The sequence below is a fragment of the Eptatretus burgeri genome, chromosome 8, assembly GCF_056783735.1.
Source record: "Eptatretus burgeri isolate ZD-2024b chromosome 8, Ebu_testis_v1, whole genome shotgun sequence".
Taxonomy (NCBI): domain Eukaryota; kingdom Metazoa; phylum Chordata; class Myxini; order Myxiniformes; family Myxinidae; genus Eptatretus; species Eptatretus burgeri.
The window spans coordinates 33064732-33085037 of record NC_140968.1 but is presented as its reverse complement, the minus strand read 5'-3'; the positions used below and the strand labels follow the sequence as shown (position 1 = coordinate 33085037).

Sequence of the window (20306 nt, the reverse complement as noted above, 5' to 3'; positions counted from 1 at the left end):
GTTCGAACCCAGACGATAGACGGCACGAGGATGAGTGTGCTACCTTTGAGCGGTCCTCACGCACATCCACTCGACGTACGTGCTGACTTTTGCCTCGGAGTTGCAATCCGTGTCCAGCGGATAGCCGGCTTTTTTGATAACTCCGCATGAACTCCAACGCAATACAAGATCCTGCAAACAGCACTCGTAGAGGAGCTCAATAAATTACAGGTGGTGGTGAAACAGGGGTCCAATGGAACTCACAGGGTCTACAATGAAACTGTTACATGATACAACGAAAAGCGTGAATAATCATTGCAAAATGGGTGGTGGTCACTGGTAATGCCCTATGGAGACCTTCCCAAAATGTATATGTTACAGTCCATCGCGAATTGGCACGTTCATTCGGATGTCACGTCAACCAATTGGAATAAAGATAAAAAAAATCCACGTTTGATCCGTCGATAGAGTGATTTTATACCTGTCGGGGCGCAGCACATCCATTGGTTGCGGATGATACAAGGGAATACAAGGATGTTCAATGCAGGAAGAGGCCATCAGGCCCATCAGCCCCAGGTATTTCTGCCAGCATCCCTACACCCCTCTATCTCCATGACTTCCAGGTACCTATGCAATTCTAATTGAAACTTATCTACTGTTTCTGCTGCCACTACCTTTCCAGGGAGACCATTCCATGCATTAACTACTCTCTGAGTGAGAGACCCCTGCCTTAATGTCGTCCTAACTCTCCTCTTCTTCACTGTCAAGCTATGGCTCCTGATCCTATCACTGTATATTCTGATGAAAAACCTTTCTGCACTTATTCTTCATCAGGTTAAACATCTCTGTCATATCTCCTCGTAACCGCCTCCTTTCTAGTGTCTAAAGCCCTGTCTCCTTCAGCCGCTCCTCATAGCTGAGTCTCGTTCGGCCCGGAATCAATCTCGTAGCCCTGTGCTGAACCCTCAAATTGGCAGCTGTGTTCTTCCTGAGCTTTGGTGACCAAAACTGCACACAATATTCTCGATGAGGTCTCACTAAGTTCAAAATACAGTGTTAACACCACTTCTTGCTTTTCAAATTGTAAATTTGTAAATTTATTGTAAATTTACAATACAAATTGTATTGTTAGAAATTTTTAATTGTTAGATTTTATCTAACAAATTGTATTGTTAGCCTTACAAATTGTAAATTGTTAGAAAGCTGACAGTTTACCCCACTGTCTAAATCATTGATGTAAATTATGAATAATAATGCTCCAGCAAATGATGCCTAAAGATTAAAAAACATAACAAGTATCTTGTGTCTTTAAAATAAAAATTAAATAAATAAATAAATAAAAGCTGGTCGTGAGTGAAACAGTTGGGCCTGAATTAACATTTTCAGTCAAAATGCACTGAAACGTTAAAAATGTCTAAACTCCCTGTTCAAGAAATTGGTTTGAAATACAGTATAAATGTGTTAAATTTTTATTATTCTTTGTACTAAAGTCTCGGCTCATGGAAGAGCAAGGTAGCAGAGGGGAGAAAGAAATGAAACTGACCGTGGGGCAACATGTGGATGCAACAAGGTGACAAACAAAAACGATGAGTTTTATTACAATATTAGCAAATACAACCCGTCGCTTGCTGAAGGGAATATTAAGGAGGGGGAGGGGTTGGGGGAGAAAGATGGAGAGAGGAGGGAGGGGAGCGAGGAAGGGGGTAGAGTGAGGAAGTGGGGGGGGGGGTTGGGGAGAGCGACAGCAGGAGAGGGGGAGAGGAGAGGGGGGATTCCGGCAGATGGGACGCCCGATTTAATGTCTATCCGAGAGACAGCACACACATTGATGAATCACCCTGCCTGTGAAACACCAAGATGACAGTTTATAGCTGGGTCAGGATTCATACCCACGCTAGACAGCGTATAGCAAGTGTGCATATCTCTTAACTATCCTGCCATGATGTGGCGATTCATTGCTTTATAACAACTGAAAACATTTTTTACTCATTGTAATCATCTGATTTATTTTGCCTTCGTAACTCCGGTATCGAACCGTGGTATTGCCATCGAAGCTTGATGAGCACGCACCAAGGGTTTTAACCAAGCACTCCAACGAATGGTTGAAGAAACTTTTTAAAAGGAAACATTAATTTTTGTATTTGTATATATCTATGCTGAAGTGACAGGTCATACAATGAAAGATCTTACAAAAAGGGGAAACTAGGTGTAAAATAAAATTGCACATTTTCAGTGAGCCAGCCACGACCCAATGCACTGCAGGACAACATGGGGCCAACACAGAAAAGTGGCACCTGAACTTTTTTCATGTCGATCAATATACAGTATTCAGTGACAGTGGGAATATTGCAGAGTGCTCATTAGGTGGCTTAAGCACTCAAAGAAGCACTCCAACAAAATGGTTGATAAAGAACGGCTGGCTTGGCAAGCAATAAGCATTCACTGATCTTTCATATTAAACACCCCCCGGAGACACTCAAAATGTGAAACGATGTCCGAATTGGACAAATGGACACTTTTTTGCAGTTCGAACTGCTGCTAAGTTCAATTCTGGGGCTTAAATTTTGTAATTCGGCTTAGATTAAGAGATTCTAGAGGTTATAGCATGTGCAGAAATGAAATGAAGCCACAAACGCCTGCATCTCCAGGCGTTTATAAGCATTGCAATGCATCCAGCGATTTGTTGGTATGATGATCAGGCATTCGATGATACGAGTGAGGAAAGTGAAAAAAACCCCTTTATCGTTAAGAAATTGTTGCGGCCTGTTTCATGTCAAGGCATGGTTGAGCAGTCCCGAAAAAAAGGCAAATTAATACCCCATCGAGAGAGAGTGAGGTGTCTGAGGATGCGCATGATAAAGGATATAATTAAATAAGGCTGTTGATTATCTTCAAAATGGGTGTTTTAATTAACCCAAACACCCAATTTTCATTCATGCACCTCCTTGGAGTTTTCTTCGTATGCATGCAAAGTTTTAGGCTGCTAGATGTTATGGTTTTGAAGTTATGGAAGACACACACACACACACACACATTTCGTATCATTATTATTATTATTATTATTATTATAGAAGATATATTCAGCAACAGCAGTAGAGAGACGAGATATCTGCGATCACAAAGCAATCTGTCAGGGTGAGGCTTACCCTTGGCGATCGCCCATGACTTACTTTTGGCCCGTGATCCAGCGATGGCCATATTTTGTTCAGACGACCAGATGACCTTGACCTTTGATATTTATGGATAGTGTGCATTAAAAAAAATGTCCCCATGAACAATCTATCCATAAAACTCAACATCATGAAAATCAGAGGAAAATTATTGAAGTTATGATGAAAACTTTGAACTTTTATAAATTTTGATGTTCACATCAGGTCAGGTATGGGAGCATGTGCCAGAACAGCGCGTCGCTGCGTCCACTTTCCGCCGGTACTCCAAGGGCCTCCGGCTGGCCATCCCCCAGGCAGATGCCAGGCCCATCCCCATCTCCTTGAGATGATGGTCAACCTGCTGCAACCACGAGGCATGTGGTCGGCCTACTGGCCTCCTCCACTCATGAGACTCCCTCGCTGAGAGAATCTGGTGAGCAGGATCAGCGTCAGGAAAACGAGCCACATGTCCATACAGCCGCAACTGACGCTCACGGACTATGCAGGTAACAAATCTCATCCGAGTCTCTCTCAGCAACCGCTCGTTGGACACAAAATCCGACCAGCGATAGCCAAAGATTCTCCGAAGAGACCTGGTACCAAAGGAATTAAGTCTCCGTCTCAGATCCTTGGTCAGAGTCCAAGTCTCGCATCCATAGAGCAAGACTGGAAGTACCAAGGACCTGAAGACTCGGACTTTCGTCCTCCCGCACAAGTACCGGCAGCGCCACACCCCATGATCCAGTGAATCCATGACTCCCCAGGCCCGAACCAGACGTCGATTGACCTCTGACTCACAGCCAGCAGAGACATGAATATCACTGCCAAGGTAAGTGAATCTCTCCACGACCTCAACATCCTCACCACAAACAGACACAGACAGGACAGCAGCATCCAAGATGTCACCGAAAGCCTGGATCTTAGTTTTGACCCAAGAAACCCGTAATCCCAACGGCTCCGACTCCTCTTTCAGCACCTCGAGGGCCCCCAAAAGGATATCTAAAGTCTCCGCAAAGATGACTGCATCATCTGCAAAATCAAGGTCCGAGATCTTGACATTCCCAAACGATGCACCGCAGCTTGATCTCTCAGACATCCTCCCTAAAATCCAGTCCATACAAGTGCTGAAAAGTGTGGGGGCCAGTACACACCACTGACGAACTCCAGTAACAACTGGAAATAAGTCAGAGATGGTACCACCACACTTCACAGCATTCTCAGTACCAGAGTAGAGTTCAGACATCAGATCGATGAGTTTTGGTGGCACCCCACAAAGACCAAGAATCCTCCAGAGGACATCCCGATTCACTGAATCGAACGCTTTACAGAGATCAACATAGGCTGCAAGCAGCCCCTGCCGAAACTCTCGTCTGCGTTCGGTGAGGACACGAAGGGCATGGATACGGTCAATCGTTGACCTCTTTGGTGTAAAGCCTGACTGATCTGGACGCTGGTGCTCAAGCAGATGGTGGCGAACCCTATCAAGTATTATCCGAGCAAAGACCTTGCCGGGCACTGAGAGCAGCGTCACCCCTCGGTAGTTGTTGCAGTCTTGGCGATCACCCTTCCCTTTCCAGAGAGGGACAACAAGGCCCCTCTTCCAGTCAGTTGGGATGATGCCTGTGTTCCAGGCAGAGCACAAAACTGCATGCAACGACACGAGTGCAGCATTTTCACCAGCCTTGAGAAGTTCAGCATGGATGCCACAGATCCCTGGAGCTTTGCCCCGTTTCAACTGGTTCACCGTAGCCCATGTTTCCACAAGTGAAGGTGGACCACAGTTGATTCGAGGGTCAGCAACAGGGATTGTAACACCCTTGAAGTCCAACTCGACAGCTGGGGGATCAGCCTAGTACAACCGCTCAAAGTAACCGGCCCAGCGGGCCTTCACTTCAGACTCCTCTGTCAAGAGCCTACCACTCTCTGCTCGAACTGCAGTGCTCTGAGGGATGGGCTTGGATGAACGCAATGCGCGAATTCCCCTGTAAGCGGGACAAGAATCACCTGTCCACAGGTGATGCTCTACCCCCTCACAGATTCCTCGCACATAGGCCTCCTTGTCCACCCTCAGTGCATGTACAGTTTTACGCCTCAGCTCTGCCATTCAGCCTGGCCCTGTGACTCTGGTCAATGGTATCCAGTGTCCCTTGAGAGACAAAATTCTTCTTTGCCCTGCGGTGAGCTCCAAGACATCCACCGGCAACATCAAGGACGGTGGTCTTGAAGGCACTCCACAACTCTTCAGGACCCCCCAAAGCACCCAGACCCCCCAAGTGTCCACTCAGCCTGTTCGCAAACTCCTCAGCTACTCTCTCATCCCTGAGCTTGCTAACATCCAGACTAGGCTGGGATGGTACCATTCTCCAGGATTTAAGGTGCAGCTTTAGAGTTGCTACAACAAGCCTGTGGTCAGTATTGAGGAAGTGAGCACTCCGGTCGACCCTGCAGTTCTGGATCATCCTCCAATGACCGTCAATGAGGACATGGTCAATCTCCTTTGCCAAACCGCCAGCGTTGGAATACCAAGTCCAGCGATGAGCTTGTGGGTGCTGAAACCATGAACCAGCCACCCTAAGTCCATGACTTCTTGCAAAGTCAAGGAACTTAGTGCTATTCTGGTTCATAGTTCCTGACCCATGGGGACCAACACATGTCTCATAACCATGCCTATCAGTTCCAGTCGATGCATTGAAATCCCCCAAGACAAGAAGTGTATCTCGTCTGGGGCACTGATCAACCACAGACTCGAGCGTGGCGTAGAATGCATCCTTCACGGTGAGATCACTCGCCTCAGTCGGAGCATAAACAGAGACCAGGGAAATGACACCTAAGGAGTGACGAATCCTTAATCTCATAATACGCTCGTTGACCGGTGTTACCTCAATTATCATTGGGGTCAGCTTATTGGACACAGCAACAGCAACCCCTTGGGTATGGTAACCATCAGAGCAACCAGACCAATAGTAGGTGTAACCACCCACCATTATCTCGCCGCAATCCAGTCTCCGAACCTCAGAGAGAGCTGCAATCCCGATATACAAACGCTTGAGCTCAGATGATAACAGAGACAGGTGATCATCCTCCCTTAGGGATAGGACATTCCAGGCACCCACCCGAAGGGACCGCCTCAGGTTAACCCAAGGAGACCGCCGTCTGGTGGACGACACCTCAACACCACTCCGACACACTCTCCCGCAATCTGACCCAGGGATGTTACCCCGTGGTTTCCCTCCTTTCATCAAAGATTGGGGGTCCCGAAGGCTTTGCCCCAATCCCATCATCCGGTGAACTGCCCTGCGAAGGGAAGCTGCGCAGGAGGTACTCCCACGGAGTGGGTTTTCAGATTTTTTTGCGTTTTGCGGAATGAAGGGTTTTACGGTGGCTGGAGTGCAAATCCTGCCACCAACCTCCTCATAAAAAGTAACCCAACTGCAGGAGGAAGTCCGCAGACACAGTTGGGCACTAGATATGGATGGCCGTTGGCTCACAATGAGCTCCTCCGCCCTTTGACAGGTTTTGTTTTTAATCCTGCTGGGTGTCCATATCCAAACACCCTCCTCACCAGAAAACCTGGTGGGGGAGACGGTTTAGTCGCCGACAACCCGACCATGGAATAGGTTAGTACAGGTTTACATGGTACCTGTAGCAGGTCACAGATCGAACCTGACCTGACACCTATAAGCATTGAGCAAAATATATAAGCTGTAAGCTTATAAGCACCTATAAGCAAAAAAAAGATGTTCACATGATGGAAACAAACGATAAATGGTGCATGAGAGCAAAATTCAACAAGTTTTCTATCAATGCAGTTCAAATGTTTAGGCTTCAACACATAACCGCCATCTTTCATAATACGTTATTCAATACAATTTTTCAAATTGTTGAAAACGTTCTGCAGTTAGTTACTACTGAGTAATTACATGAATGCAATTTGTGATCGTAGCACTACGTTCATCCAAAGAATGTGATTTTGATGAGTAAACAACAATTTTACGTAGCCCTATAAAATGTAGTCCAATGGGGGACAGGTCAGGCGATTGAGTTGGTGAAGCAATTGGTCCACATCTACCGATCCACTTGGTTGGGAAGCCATCATTCAAAAATCGTCACACATTTGAAGCACAGTGGCAGGAAGCCGAGTCTTGCTGGTACAAGTTGGTACGTGAAATATTTAATCATCATTTCAGAACAAAGAAATGCTACAAAATGAAAAGTAATGTTAACAATTGACTGTTGATGATGCGTGAAGGACCAATGATGCGTGACTCCCTGAGAGAACACCAGATATTGATTTTTGGTGAATCTTTTTTAAAATTGCCAGACTTTCATGTTTTTGAGTCAACGTAAGAAACATTAGTAAGAGTCTTGGAAAAAAATCAACCTAAATACTTCTGTGGTCAGTTTTTCGGAGACATGGCACGATGATAAATCTTGTTCTCTCTTCTCATTGCCGGGTTTCGAATCAGTAACAAATAATAGACAAACCAGAGGAGGAGGAGTTGCATTATTTGTTTGCTTGAATTATGATTTCAGGATTCATTCTGAGTTAAATTGTATGACTCCTGTACAGAATCGATTTTTATTGAAATTATTAATCTTGGTTAAAAAAAAGGAATTTTGGTCGGTGTTATTTATAGATCATTAAGGTGTAACTAAAATGAATTCTTACATGAATTTCAAGTTCTATTATCAAATCCTATGTTCATAGAAAAACACAGCTTTCTGATGGGTGACTTTAATGTTGATTTTCTTCATCATAGCCAAAACTCCTTTTATCAAGATTTCTTTGATATGATTTGACTACTTCGTTTATTCCGATTAGAGTCAGACCAAAAAGAATAGCTGACCATTCAGCCACGTTGATTGATAATATTTTGACTCATGTTTATCCGTTTCCTGAAGTAGGAATTGTTTTATCAGACATTACAAAGCACTTACTAATATTTGTCGAAATACCTGATTTAATTTGTCACCATTAACGTACTTATAGAAAATTAACTTGTAAGTTAACTTCTGGAAATATTAGTCGATTAAAAGAAAATCGAAGTGTATTTGATGGTGTGGTCTAGGTCCTGCAAAATAGTAATAAATCTTTTGATAAGTTTATGGAAATATTAATGCATATTTATGATGAAATCATCCCTTTGCGGACATTGAAATACTCAAATTATATGAAGATTCCAAGATCTCCATGGATCACCAAATCCTTATTGAGAGCAATAAATATGAAAAAAACAATTTGTATTACATGTACAAATCGAATCCTGCTGAACAAGCCCAGCTTAAATACATTAATTATAAAAAAATGCAAAAGTCTCCATTGTGAGTGGCAATCTCTACCATAAGTACTTTGTCTTATCCACTCAACTCTGCACAATATACAGTTCAAGCCTACGATGATTCCATCATCCAGGTGTTGGGAACGACAACTGTTCCTGTGAACTACAAGGGTATCAAGCTCAATAATTTCACCCTTTATGTTGCAAAAGGCAAGAGCCTAATGGGTGTTAATCTGTTCGACAAGCTTGGGTTCAAACTTTTATACCCGACCGGTACACACATCCACATGATTGCAGACAAAGACAATGCATAGAAACACCTGTACCCTTCCCTGTTTATTGGGTTTGGGGAGTGTAAGTGTTACTGTCACGCCCCTCGAGTGGACCTTGCGAATCCACCAGTATCTCAAGGTCTGAGACGTCTACCTTTCACTGTTCGCGAAGGAGTTTCTCAGGAGCTAAAATGCCTTGAATCAGAGAGCATCAATGAACGCATTGATTCGTCTACATGGGTGTTGAATGTCGTCATTTCATGACATAAAAATGGAGAGCTACGACTTTGTGTTGATTTTAAGTCAGTGAATAAAGCTGTTATTCCTGATAAATACCCACTTCCAACCATAAATGAACTTTCTGTTTCATTCCACGGTTCCACAGTGTTCACAAAGTTATATTTGAGGAGAAGCTACCTACAGGTACCTTCAGCAAAGCAGAGCAGACATTTGACTGCATTCGTGACTCATGAAGGCATGTTCCAGTATCGTAGAATGCCATATGGCCTCAGTTCTGCACCAAGTACATTTCAGAAGATCGTCTCTTCAGTTCTGTCTGGTATTGAGGGAACTCTCAATCTCCTTGATGACGTCAACATCTACAGGAAAGACAAAGCACAACACGATCAGCGGCTGAATGAAATGATGTCACAACTAGCGAAACACAACTTGATGCTGAATGAGGGAAAGTGTTTCTTTGCAGCATCAGAGATTGACTTTTTAGGATATCATGTGACAGCCAACAGGGTGTACCCCACACAGAACAACATTGAAGCAGTTAGGACTCTTTCTACTCTGTCAAATGCAAAAGAGCTTGCATCATTCCACAGGACCACTAACTACAACATCAAGTTTGTACCCAACTACGCAGAGAATGCTGAACCTCTTTGTAAACCACTGCGCGAGGATGTGCCCTGGGAATGGACTCATACCCAGCAACATACATTTGTCACGCTGAAGGAGAAGGTCACATCTCCTCCAGTCCTTGCACATTTTTATCCTAATGCAAAGACGACCGTCACGACAGATGCATCAGGTACGGCAGTGGGAGCATTACTTTCACAATGGATCACAGGTAGTGAACGACCTGGAGCATTCGCATCTCGCACACTTTCTGAGACAGAATGCAAGTACTCCACAGGGGAATGCTCACATGTATCTATGCACACGAACACCAGCACGTCTATCTGTATGGTAGAAAGTTCATGCTCCGCACAGACCATGAAGCACTGACAACACTACTCGCTATGTCGGGATCTGGACATCAACCACTTCAAATTTACAGGTGGTCAGATCGTCTCTACCAATATGACTTTGACGTGGAATACTTGGCGGGGTCCTGTAATCAAGTGGCGGACATGCTCAGTCCTATAACCCAAGTAGCAAACACCAAGAATGAGGTTATTAGTGAAGTTGATGCCTTTGTCAATACTGTAATTGCAAATGCAACCACAAAATTAGTCACTCGTGACGAGCTCAAATCAAAATCTCAACAGCAGGAAATTCTGTAAAAACTGTCCAAATTCTTCCAAACCGGACTGGCCTCAACAAATCACAGAGGAGCTACTACCCTAGTACAGGATTCGACATGAGTTATCCATCTTTGATGAAGGTTGTCTCACTTGCGGCACTCATGCAATGATCCCAAAAGAGCTGCAGCAGCGAGTAATGCATTTCGCTCATGAGGAACATCCCGGGATCGTCAAAATGAATCAGAAATGTCGCGATTTGATTTGGTGGTTGGGTATTGACACACACATCGAACAGTTTGTTAAGAATTGCGAAGCATGTGTCCTCAGCAAGAAAGCAGGAGATCCACGTCCTGCTCCTCTTCAGCCAAGATTATGGCTGGAGAAACCATGGCAACAGCCACAGGTGGACATCTTCGGTGTGGTTCGAGTTGCACCTCACAACCAGAAGTACTTAATCATAGTCCATGATCTTCACAGCAAATGGCCTGAGATCGCAGCTACTAGTTTGATTACAGCTTCGTCCATTATCAGCATCCTGGACAAGACGTTTACAAGATGGGGGCTTCCTGAGTCCATTGCGACAGACAACGGACCTCAATTTACATCTGAGGAATTCACACAATACCTCAAGGCCAATGGTATCGAACATCACCAAACTACATGGTATAATCCGCAGAGCACCGGTGGGGTGGAGAGGTTCAACAGAGTCATCAAAGAGAGCATAAAAGCAAGTCTGGCTGATGAACAGACATTTGATCAGGCGATTCATACTCTGTTGTGCTCATTTCGTTCTACGCCTCATTCGTTGACCAGGAAGATGCCCACAGAGCTAATGAAAGAGCGTAACTTGCACCTACCACTTAATCTCCTGAAACCACCTGCATCAGCAGGTGCAAAGATTGAAGTGATGGCAAAGCCTATTGTGAAGCGACAGCAGAAAATGAAGGAATATGCAGACAAGCGGTGGAGAGCAAAGTCACCTTCATTTGCAGTGGGCCAATGGGTCAGAGTGAAACTCCTCAACCGTGCACATAAACTCGCGACTTCACTATCACCACCCCAACAGATCTTGCAGCAACTGGGTCATCATGGCTACCAACTCGGAGATGGAATAAAGTGTAATGCATGACGTCTGGTAACAACCAACATCCAAGATGCAGAGAATGATGACAACTGCCTCTTCTTTCCACAAAATCTTCAAGATGAGAATCAATCTCAGCATCGCAATGATTCAGCTGGGCTACAATCTGGCGAACGCAAATCTGGTCGCATTCGGAAGCATCCTCAATACTTGAGAGATTACCAGTGTACATAAACTGCATAATCCATGAATATGGTGCAAACCCCCTCAAAATTAACTTTAAATCTTTGATCACATATGATAGAAAATGTTGGTGTCAGTTTGGGGTTGAGATTGAGGATCTTTGATTTTGAAATGGATAATGGGTTTATTTCAGAATGGGGGAAAATATGTTTGGTTGGAAGAAAGTGATTGTGGCTCTTTTAGTTAATGTTTGATTGTGGCATCATGTTTGATGAGATGTCTTGAGGGTAGCGCTCTCGGAGAGTGCATGGATGATTGGAATAAAAGGCTCGGGAGCACGAACCTGGGTGGAGATTTGGATGTGGTGATTGCACCAGTTCACATACAATACACCCCTCATGCTTTATTAACATTCATTGATAAGGTTGTAAATGCCATTGATTATCATTTCCACACAGTCAATATTTTCCTCGACTTTTCCAAGGCATTTGATACCATCGACCATGAAATTCCCTTGCATCAATTATCATACTATGGAATTAGAGGAAAGGCCTTGGAGTGGTTTGAGAATTATCTTCCAAATAGAAAACAGTTTGTCATTTGAAATAATTATGAATCAAGCCAGGAATTGGTCACGTGTGTGGTCCAGCAGGGCTCTATATTAGGGCTTCTGTTATTTCCAATTGATATTAATGATTTCAATAAATCCTCTGATGTGTTGTCTTTCATTTTGTTTACAGATGACTTAATTATCTTCTTTTCTCGTCTAGACCCACATCGTCCAGTGGAAACAGTCAATGTTCAACTGGAACATGTTTTTGATTGGATAACGGCTAATAATCTCTCACTGAATTTAAACAAGAAAAATAGCAATCAGAGATTGCAGACCCTCGCAAGGACTTGTTTTGTGTTGTGTTTCCCCTTGATCTGTCCAGTTATTCTGGAGAGGAAGCTTTTTATAGGTTTTTAGGATAAATCTAATATGGCTGCCAAACCATGTGACCAATGATGTCATGTGTGTGAACCTTTTGTTCCTCATGGATAGGCGGTCATATGTGTATAGTTTCACCTCGATCTGTTCAGCTACTTCAGAGAAGAAGATTTTTGAAGGTTAAAAATTGGCTGCTGAATCACGTGACCTATGACGTAATCTTTTTTTTTTTCTTCTGTGGACCATTTTATCCTGAGATGACCCTCAAAAATTTTCATACTGATCAGATGCAGCGTTCTACATATGCAATTTTGACGTCATAATGAAGGCACCATGGATGTCATAAAAATCACTTACTTTCCAATGAGGAGTACTTGCCATGTGCAAAGTTTAAATTTTTTCCTTTGTGCGGTTTCAGAGATACAGAGGTCCAAAGTTTTTCTGTTTTTCCAAAATGACTGCCACACCACGTGATCTATGATGTAATAATTACCAATATAACATTCTACTTGCATAGTTGCTCTTGCAAAATACAATGAAAATTTTGTCTCGTTCCGACAAGCGGTTGTGGAGAAGAACACTAAAGTTCTGTGCGGACAAACAAACAAAGAAAAAAACAAACAAGAAAAAGAGCAATCAGAGATGGAAGACCCTCACCAGGATTTCTTTTGTGTGGCATTTGTGTACTGGTGTGTTACATAATTAATGAGACATAATTAGAACTGCCACTTTATAACTGCGGGCAGTGATGACCGGATACTCAGACATCCCGCTTTGATGCTACCCCGCTTTGATTGGACACCTGCCCCTGACCCATGACGTTTATTATTATTCAAATGAATTTAGAATGGGATTAAAATAAATTCAATTCAAATCAAATGGAAGACCAACTAGGTACAGTCCTGCATTGGAGTAATCAGAAGTAACCCAAACAAGCAAAAAGCAAAGATGAAGTCATCAGGCAGAACCAGGATAGGATTTGTATTTCAGCTGCTACTCCTCTACTCTCAAACCCATCCAGGCACAGACAAGTGAGCCTTATTCAAAAAATAATAATAATAAATCACAAATAAATAAGAAACACATCACGAAAATAAATAATTCTGCCTGCCAGACTGTGCATCCAATCAAGTTGAAATTTAAAATATATATTTCCTGTAACTTCTGATCATAAATTTTAAGTTTCACGTCGATTGATTAAGCAGTTCCAGAGAAAACATTATTTAATATTTTTCTTCAATCCAAAAGGCTGCCACACCATGTGATCTATCAGTTATTCTTTAAGAAACTTATACACACATGGCTTGGGGAACATTTGTGTGAAGTTTCCCCTCGAGCTGTTAGGCCGTTCTGGAGAAGATTTTTTATAGGTTTTAGGGTAAATACAATATGGCTGCCAAACCATGTGACCTATGACATCATATGTGTGAACATTTTGTTCCTCATGGATAGGCGGTCATACGTGTGAAGTTTCGCCTTGATCTGTTGAACCACTTGAGAGAAGAAGATTTTTCAAATATATATATATATATATATATATATATATATATATATATATATATGTATATATATATACATATATATATATATATATATATATATATATATATACATATATACATACATATATATGTATATATATGTATATATATATATATATATATATATATATATATATATATATATATATATATATATATACATATATATATTTTGACACTGCACTTCCTCGGGTCCCAAGCAATACACCTACCAAGTTTGAAGTAGATCGGATGACCGGTTGTCGAGAAAAGTGAATAAAACACACACTATCATACAGAGATTTCCTCATTTATTAGTTAAATTATCCCTATTCAGCTGAAATGAGCTTGATTTACATTATTTATTCAGCAAGGCAAATCAGCCTTGCTGCATTTGGTGGCAGACAACTAGGTAGGCCGAGCAGCTATTATTGTCAACATTACTGAATGTATGGAAGCCAGTGGGACTATGAGTGTATTTGATTGATTCGGACTGATGGTGGGTGGTATCAGGGCCGATGAGAGGGGGGTGGGGCAAGGGGGATCGCTGCCCCGGAGTCATTTGAGGTGCCTGAGCTTCTCCCATATATATATTTTTTTAAAACAGTACACCGAAACCCCTCGTCGGCTCGTCCTCACCTCCTCATCGTTACTTGATTGAAGAGTCATGGCTGGCGAAAGATTACGTTATGCTCTGTTTGAAGTCCCACGTTCTTGCGGGGTTGGCCAGGGGAGTGTGGCTCAAGTCTTTCACGAACCGGCTGGTCAGGTGTGATGCTCGACTAAAGTTAGGACAGAAATTTGTAGGGTGTCAGCAATAGCTTGGGGACGCTTTGTGGGATCTTTAACGTGTCCACCAACTCATAGTCATCTTAGAATCAAAAATTCTAACTAACAAAGGTTTAATTGTCAGGTCGAAATTTTGATTCGAAGGCGACGTAATAATGATGATGGGACACTGTTAAACGTCCATCCGAGGGATGGCACAAATATTGATGAACCGCCCAATCTGTAAAACACTGGGATAACAGTTTATAGCTGGGTCGGCATTCAAATCCAGGCAACAAATGCAAAAGCAGCACCGAAAGCGGCCGCTGACGCACGGACAGACAGGAACTTCAATTTACATAATTGTTTTATTAATACTTTGTTTATTTACTTTCGACACATACTGTGAGTTAAAAAGGCTGCTGATGTGATTTTGCTTTGTTTATGAGCTTGTTGCTGATCTAATTTTGGATCTTCATGAAAGAAAGTGATTTTTTGAAATTGCAAAAGAGACAGAAATGGTTCTAATCAGAGGCCACAGTTTCCTCGCAAGCTGTCAGACCGCAGAGTTATCTGTGGTCAGCGGCCTCAGAGCTGGAGGTCGGTAAAGATGTGAAGAGTTCCTTCGTGATAAACTCAGAATCCAGATCCGTAACAATATATTGTAAGGTTAAAATAGCCATTACAAGATGGGTGGCGATGTTGGTCGATCTGCTAACATTCCAGCTTTTTTGCCTCTCCTACCTTATCACTGGGCCAATTATTTTGAAACTGGCCATCAGAGCCGCTCCGATCTAATATTTAGCAGTTTCATGGCTTTCCCCTCGAAATCTAAAGAGAGAGAACATTACAAGCATTGTGGAGCACTCTGTTGATATGCGATGGGCCATGAGTGGAGTCGTCATGTGGAAGTATTTCACAAACTATTGCGAGTGAAATACGACACAAATACTCCATGGATTACTCATATGATATCAAGAGTGGTACAAAATACCAGTTAAGGTTTATATTTATGCCATGATCCCTCAAATTGGATGTTTATGGATGGAAAACAGCAAAACATGCTCAATCAATGATGTCACTAGTGATTACACACTCCAAGATGGCCACGACGAGATCCATTTTCCACTCCAGGAAATGATCAGCACATCCATTTTATAACATATATATTAATATGTATATATTTATTTAAATGTGTGTATATATATATATATTGTTGTGGTTACCAGATTCGCAAACCACCATTCAGGTCCCTTAGGTGAGGTATCTCGGTAAGTGCATGTGTAGTTAGGCCCAAACCCGTTGTCTAGTGGGAATACATGTCATTTATACGTGCTGCGACTCTTCAGGATAGCCGTTTTTCTTTTACTATCTTTATTTTGGACCAACCGCCATGATTACGATCACAACCACAACATCAACCACCGACCACAACCACCGCTTCACCACAACCGCCACGACCTTCCCGTCACACCTCGCCACCGTAGCATCGCCACCGTTCTTGCCCCGCTGTGGGTACCGGTGTTGGACTCATGCAGAACGCGCGTCGAACAGCGTGTACAAAATCACGGATTTTGTGCTTCAAAAACGGATCAAAAACGACACACGCCCACTTTTTGCCGTCCAATCGGTGAGCGAGGGGCGAATTGGCCCCGCCTCCAGAACGATCAATATATGCAAATTTGTGGATCAAAAAGCCTTCACGCCCACTTTTTCTCGGGCCAATGGGGAGCGAGGTGAAAGGTCAAAGGGAGGGGGTCAAAGGCGAAGTTACGGGGGGGATAAAAGGACGGTGTTCGTCAGTCAGAGGAGAGTCGCAAAGGAGAACGAGAGAGAGTCGCAAACGAGAACGAGAAGGAGTCGAGAACGAGAAGGAGTCGGAACGGAGGGGACGAGTGTGGAAGACTGGAGCCCGAAGCCTGCAGTGGCTGGAGAAGCTGAAGAGAGTCGGACGAGGGGGTGCTCGCGTCGGTGCCAGGAGCTGCACGCCCGAGGGAGGCCGGCAGCGCGACCTGGCCGAGGTGGAGACGCACACCAGGGATAATAAAGATCCTCTATACCCCGAGCATCAGCAACCCCCTCCTGTTTCCCCCCGCGCTGAGATAGTGCGACCAAGGGGGCCCCGTTCCCACCCCCAGCCAGGCACTGTCCACGAGGCCCGCGGGTTGCGTGGCCATCGCCGCTCCGCGTCTCATCACCAGACGGGTAGGCCCGACCCGGTCTCGGCCTCAGGCCTGCCTCATTCTTGAGGTATTTCTTTTCCTTGGTTTTGGGTATGTGTTGTCGGCGCCGTCTGTGAAGTAGAATTGTATAAGTGTTGCCGTGTGCTCGGTAGTCGGTATTAGCTCTGCACTGTGTTTTCACTTTTATGTTTGCTTTTTGTGTAAATGGAATTGTGTTTTCTTTTTTTTGTGTGCATTTGGTGGAATTGTATTTGTGTGCTTTCCGTTCGTCGCGAATAAATGTGCTTTATTGTTGATCTGTTCTCCCGCTTCGCTTCGTCTTTTCCTCCATTGAATCCCCATCTTGCTTCACGTAAAGGGTTGGTAGTGGGCTGAATACGCCCGATAATTAATCGAACCGTCGAGGTCGACGATAACACCGCTCGGTTATTCTGATAGTACGGAACGGGTCGCTTAAGTGGCCCGTGTCCGAAGTCGACCTGCGGCGAGGTGCGATCGCCCGGTCTACCCTCCGCGTGGGTACTTAGGTAGTTCGAATTTGGCGAGCAACCCTATCCCACGCGGGGGCTGATTGGCTCGATCGCGGTGAGACCGAAAGGTCCACCCGTGACTGGTTCCCGGCGTTAGTCCGAGAGGGTCACGACTGGATTGTCCGTCCGGTGGGCGACGTGCCGCGATTCGAGTTACGTGGCCGTTCGCACGCCGGCGGGCGCGAAGACCGCAACAATATATATATATATATATATATATATATATATATATATATATATATATATATATATATATATATATATATATATATATATATATATATATATATATATATACCAGTGGGGTATGATTCCACATTGTGTAAACATACGAACTGTGCTTCCCCATTGTCTTGGGTCACTCACCTGGATCTTATTTTTCATTTATTTATTATTATTATTATTATTATTTTTCATTTACGGTTGCTTTTCAATGGTTCTATGTTTATTTTCTGGTGTATTGGCTTTGATGTCCGTGGGCACACAAAATTACTGTGCTTCCCCATTGTCTCAGGTCTCTCACCTGCATTTTTTTTAATTTTTGGTTTCATTTATTTATATTTTAAATTATGGATGTTGTCTGACAATTCTGTGATTTTTTCCTGATATATCAGCATAGATGTCCACCGGCACACAAAATTTCAGCTTTCTACGTCACCCACAAGGTACCGATCTTTAATATCAGTCAGTGAGTGAGTTTGGGACTCAGTGATTCAGTGGTTAGAGAGAGCTTTATTGGATTCGCTATATATGCTAGATATCCCTTATTGTCGGGTTTTCCGTCTGTGTGTGTGTGTGTATGTATGTGTGTATGTGTGTATGTGTGTCAGCAAACCGATTTCGATGAAACTTTGCCAACAGGTGCCATATGGGGTGGGAATGTGCGCTTGAATTTCGTTGCCTAGCAACCACCGTTGCTGTGCAGCGGCCGAAAAACTGCGTACAGTATTTTCAATACTTGTCCTTCAGTTTTGAATGTAGAGAAACGAGACTTCGGAATTAAACACTTCGAGATATTTAGAAAATTTTACTTGAGCCGATTTTTGATTGAGGTTTTATTTTTCAAATGGTAGTCCTTCAAAAATCGGGTGTCTATTTGCCGTCATATTTTATGAGGGGCTGAGGAAAGTGGGCGGAGCTTCCGGAAAGTGGACGTGGTTGATGAAAAGTGGGAGTTGCGTTGGAAAGTGGGCGTGGCTTATGGAAAATATTGTGTGGCTTAGGAGGTGTGGTCAAACAAGAGCATTGAGAGAAGTTTATCGGGTTTTCCGTGTGTGTGTGTGTGTGTGTGTGTGTGTGTGTGTGTGTGTGTGTGTGTGTGTGTGTGTGTGTGTGTGTGTGTGTCTGCAACGCGAGGCTCCACAGCACAAACCAACAAACCGATTGTTTTTCAAATGGTAGTCCTTCAAATATAGTGTGTCTATTTACCGTCATTTTTTTATGAGGAGTGCCAGTTGGCAAAATACACAATAGGAAAAATCTTGCCAGGCAGAGGAACAATTGTATGTGAACCAATACGTCTTGGCAATGAATCTTCGTCGGTGGATCGGTCAGAATGAAAAGCATAGTATCCAACGCTTCAATCCTAGCGAATCCCTCGTCGCCGACTGGCTTGTATTACATGTACTAACAAGATGTGCTTACACATTGTGTAAGCATACGAACCGTGTTTCCCCATTGTCTCTGGTCGCTCACCTTAATTATATTTTTAATTTTGTTTTTCATTAATTTTTTCATTTAAGGATGTTGAACGACGATTCTGTGATTTTTTTTTTCCGGTGTACTGACTTTGATGTCCACCAGCCCACAAAATTTCAGCTTTCTTCGTCATCCGGAAGGTACGGACGGAGCTTTAATATCAGTCATTGGGAGAGTGAGTCAGTCAGTGGTTGGAAAGACCTTTATGTATATATATATATATATATATATATATATATATATATATATATATATATATATATATATATATATATATATATATATATATATATATATATATATATATACTAGCGAGGTGTGCTTACACACTCTGTAAGTATATGAAACGTGTTTCCCCATTGTCTCGGGTTGCTCATCTGCATTTGATGTTTCATTTATTTATTTTCATTTATTTCTGATGATTCTGTGATTTTTGCTGGTGTATTGGCTTTAATGTCCGATGGCACATAAAATTACCGTGCTTCCCCATTGTCTCGGGTCACTCACCTGCATTTTTTTATTTTTGTTTTTAATTTATTCATATTTTCATTTTCGGATTGTGTCCAACGATGCTGTGATATTTTCCCGATGTACTGGCTGTGATGTCCATCGGAACGCAAAATTTCAGCTTTCTATGTCACCCAGAAGGTACCGATCTTTAAAATCAGTCAATGAGTCAGTGCTTAGAAAAAGTTTTATATATTATACTCGTGGGGTGTGCTTACACATTGTGTAAACATACGAACTGTGTTTCGCATTGTCGTGGGTTGCTCACCTGCATTGAATTTTATCATTTATTTATTTTCATATATTTTTTCATTTATTTCTATTTTCATTTACGAATGCTTTCCGATAGTTCTGTGATTTTCCTGGTGTAACGGCTTTGATGTCTGTCGGCACAAAATTACCACGCTTTTTCATTGTCTCGGGTCACTCACCTGCACTTTTTTCATTTATTTTTTTCATGTTTTTTTTTTTTTCATTTATTTATATTTTCATCTATGGGTTGCACCCGACGATTCTGTGAATTTTTCCTATGTACGGAAACGATCCATCGGAATGCAAAATTTCAGCTTTTTACGTCACCCGGAAGGTACCGATATTTCATATCAGTCAGTGAGTCAGTGGTAAGAATTTTATATATCTTCTTCTTCCTTCGGCTGCTCCCGTTAGGGGTCGCCACAGCGGATCATCCGTATGATGCGCATACTGATTTGGCACATGTTTTACGCCGGATTCCCTTCCTGACGCAACCCTGGTC

The 20306-nt window shown here is 42.9% G+C and overlaps 1 protein-coding gene across 1 annotated transcript in view; it reads right to left on the bottom strand.

Moving 5' to 3' along the window:
- Nucleotides 1–42: 42 nt before the first annotated feature.
- Nucleotides 43–20306, bottom strand: part of LOC147021474 (uncharacterized) — a 56737-nt gene continuing 36473 nt past the window's right edge. Inside the window, exons 4-5 of the mRNA XM_085893744.1 lie at nucleotides 9107–9278; nucleotides 43–171 (exon numbers count right to left, since the gene is read on the bottom strand). Coding sequence (XP_085749870.1) covers nucleotides 9210–9278 — 69 coding nt within the window. The 3' untranslated portion in view covers nucleotides 43–171; nucleotides 9107–9209. The remainder of the gene's footprint in view (nucleotides 172–9106; nucleotides 9279–20306) is intronic.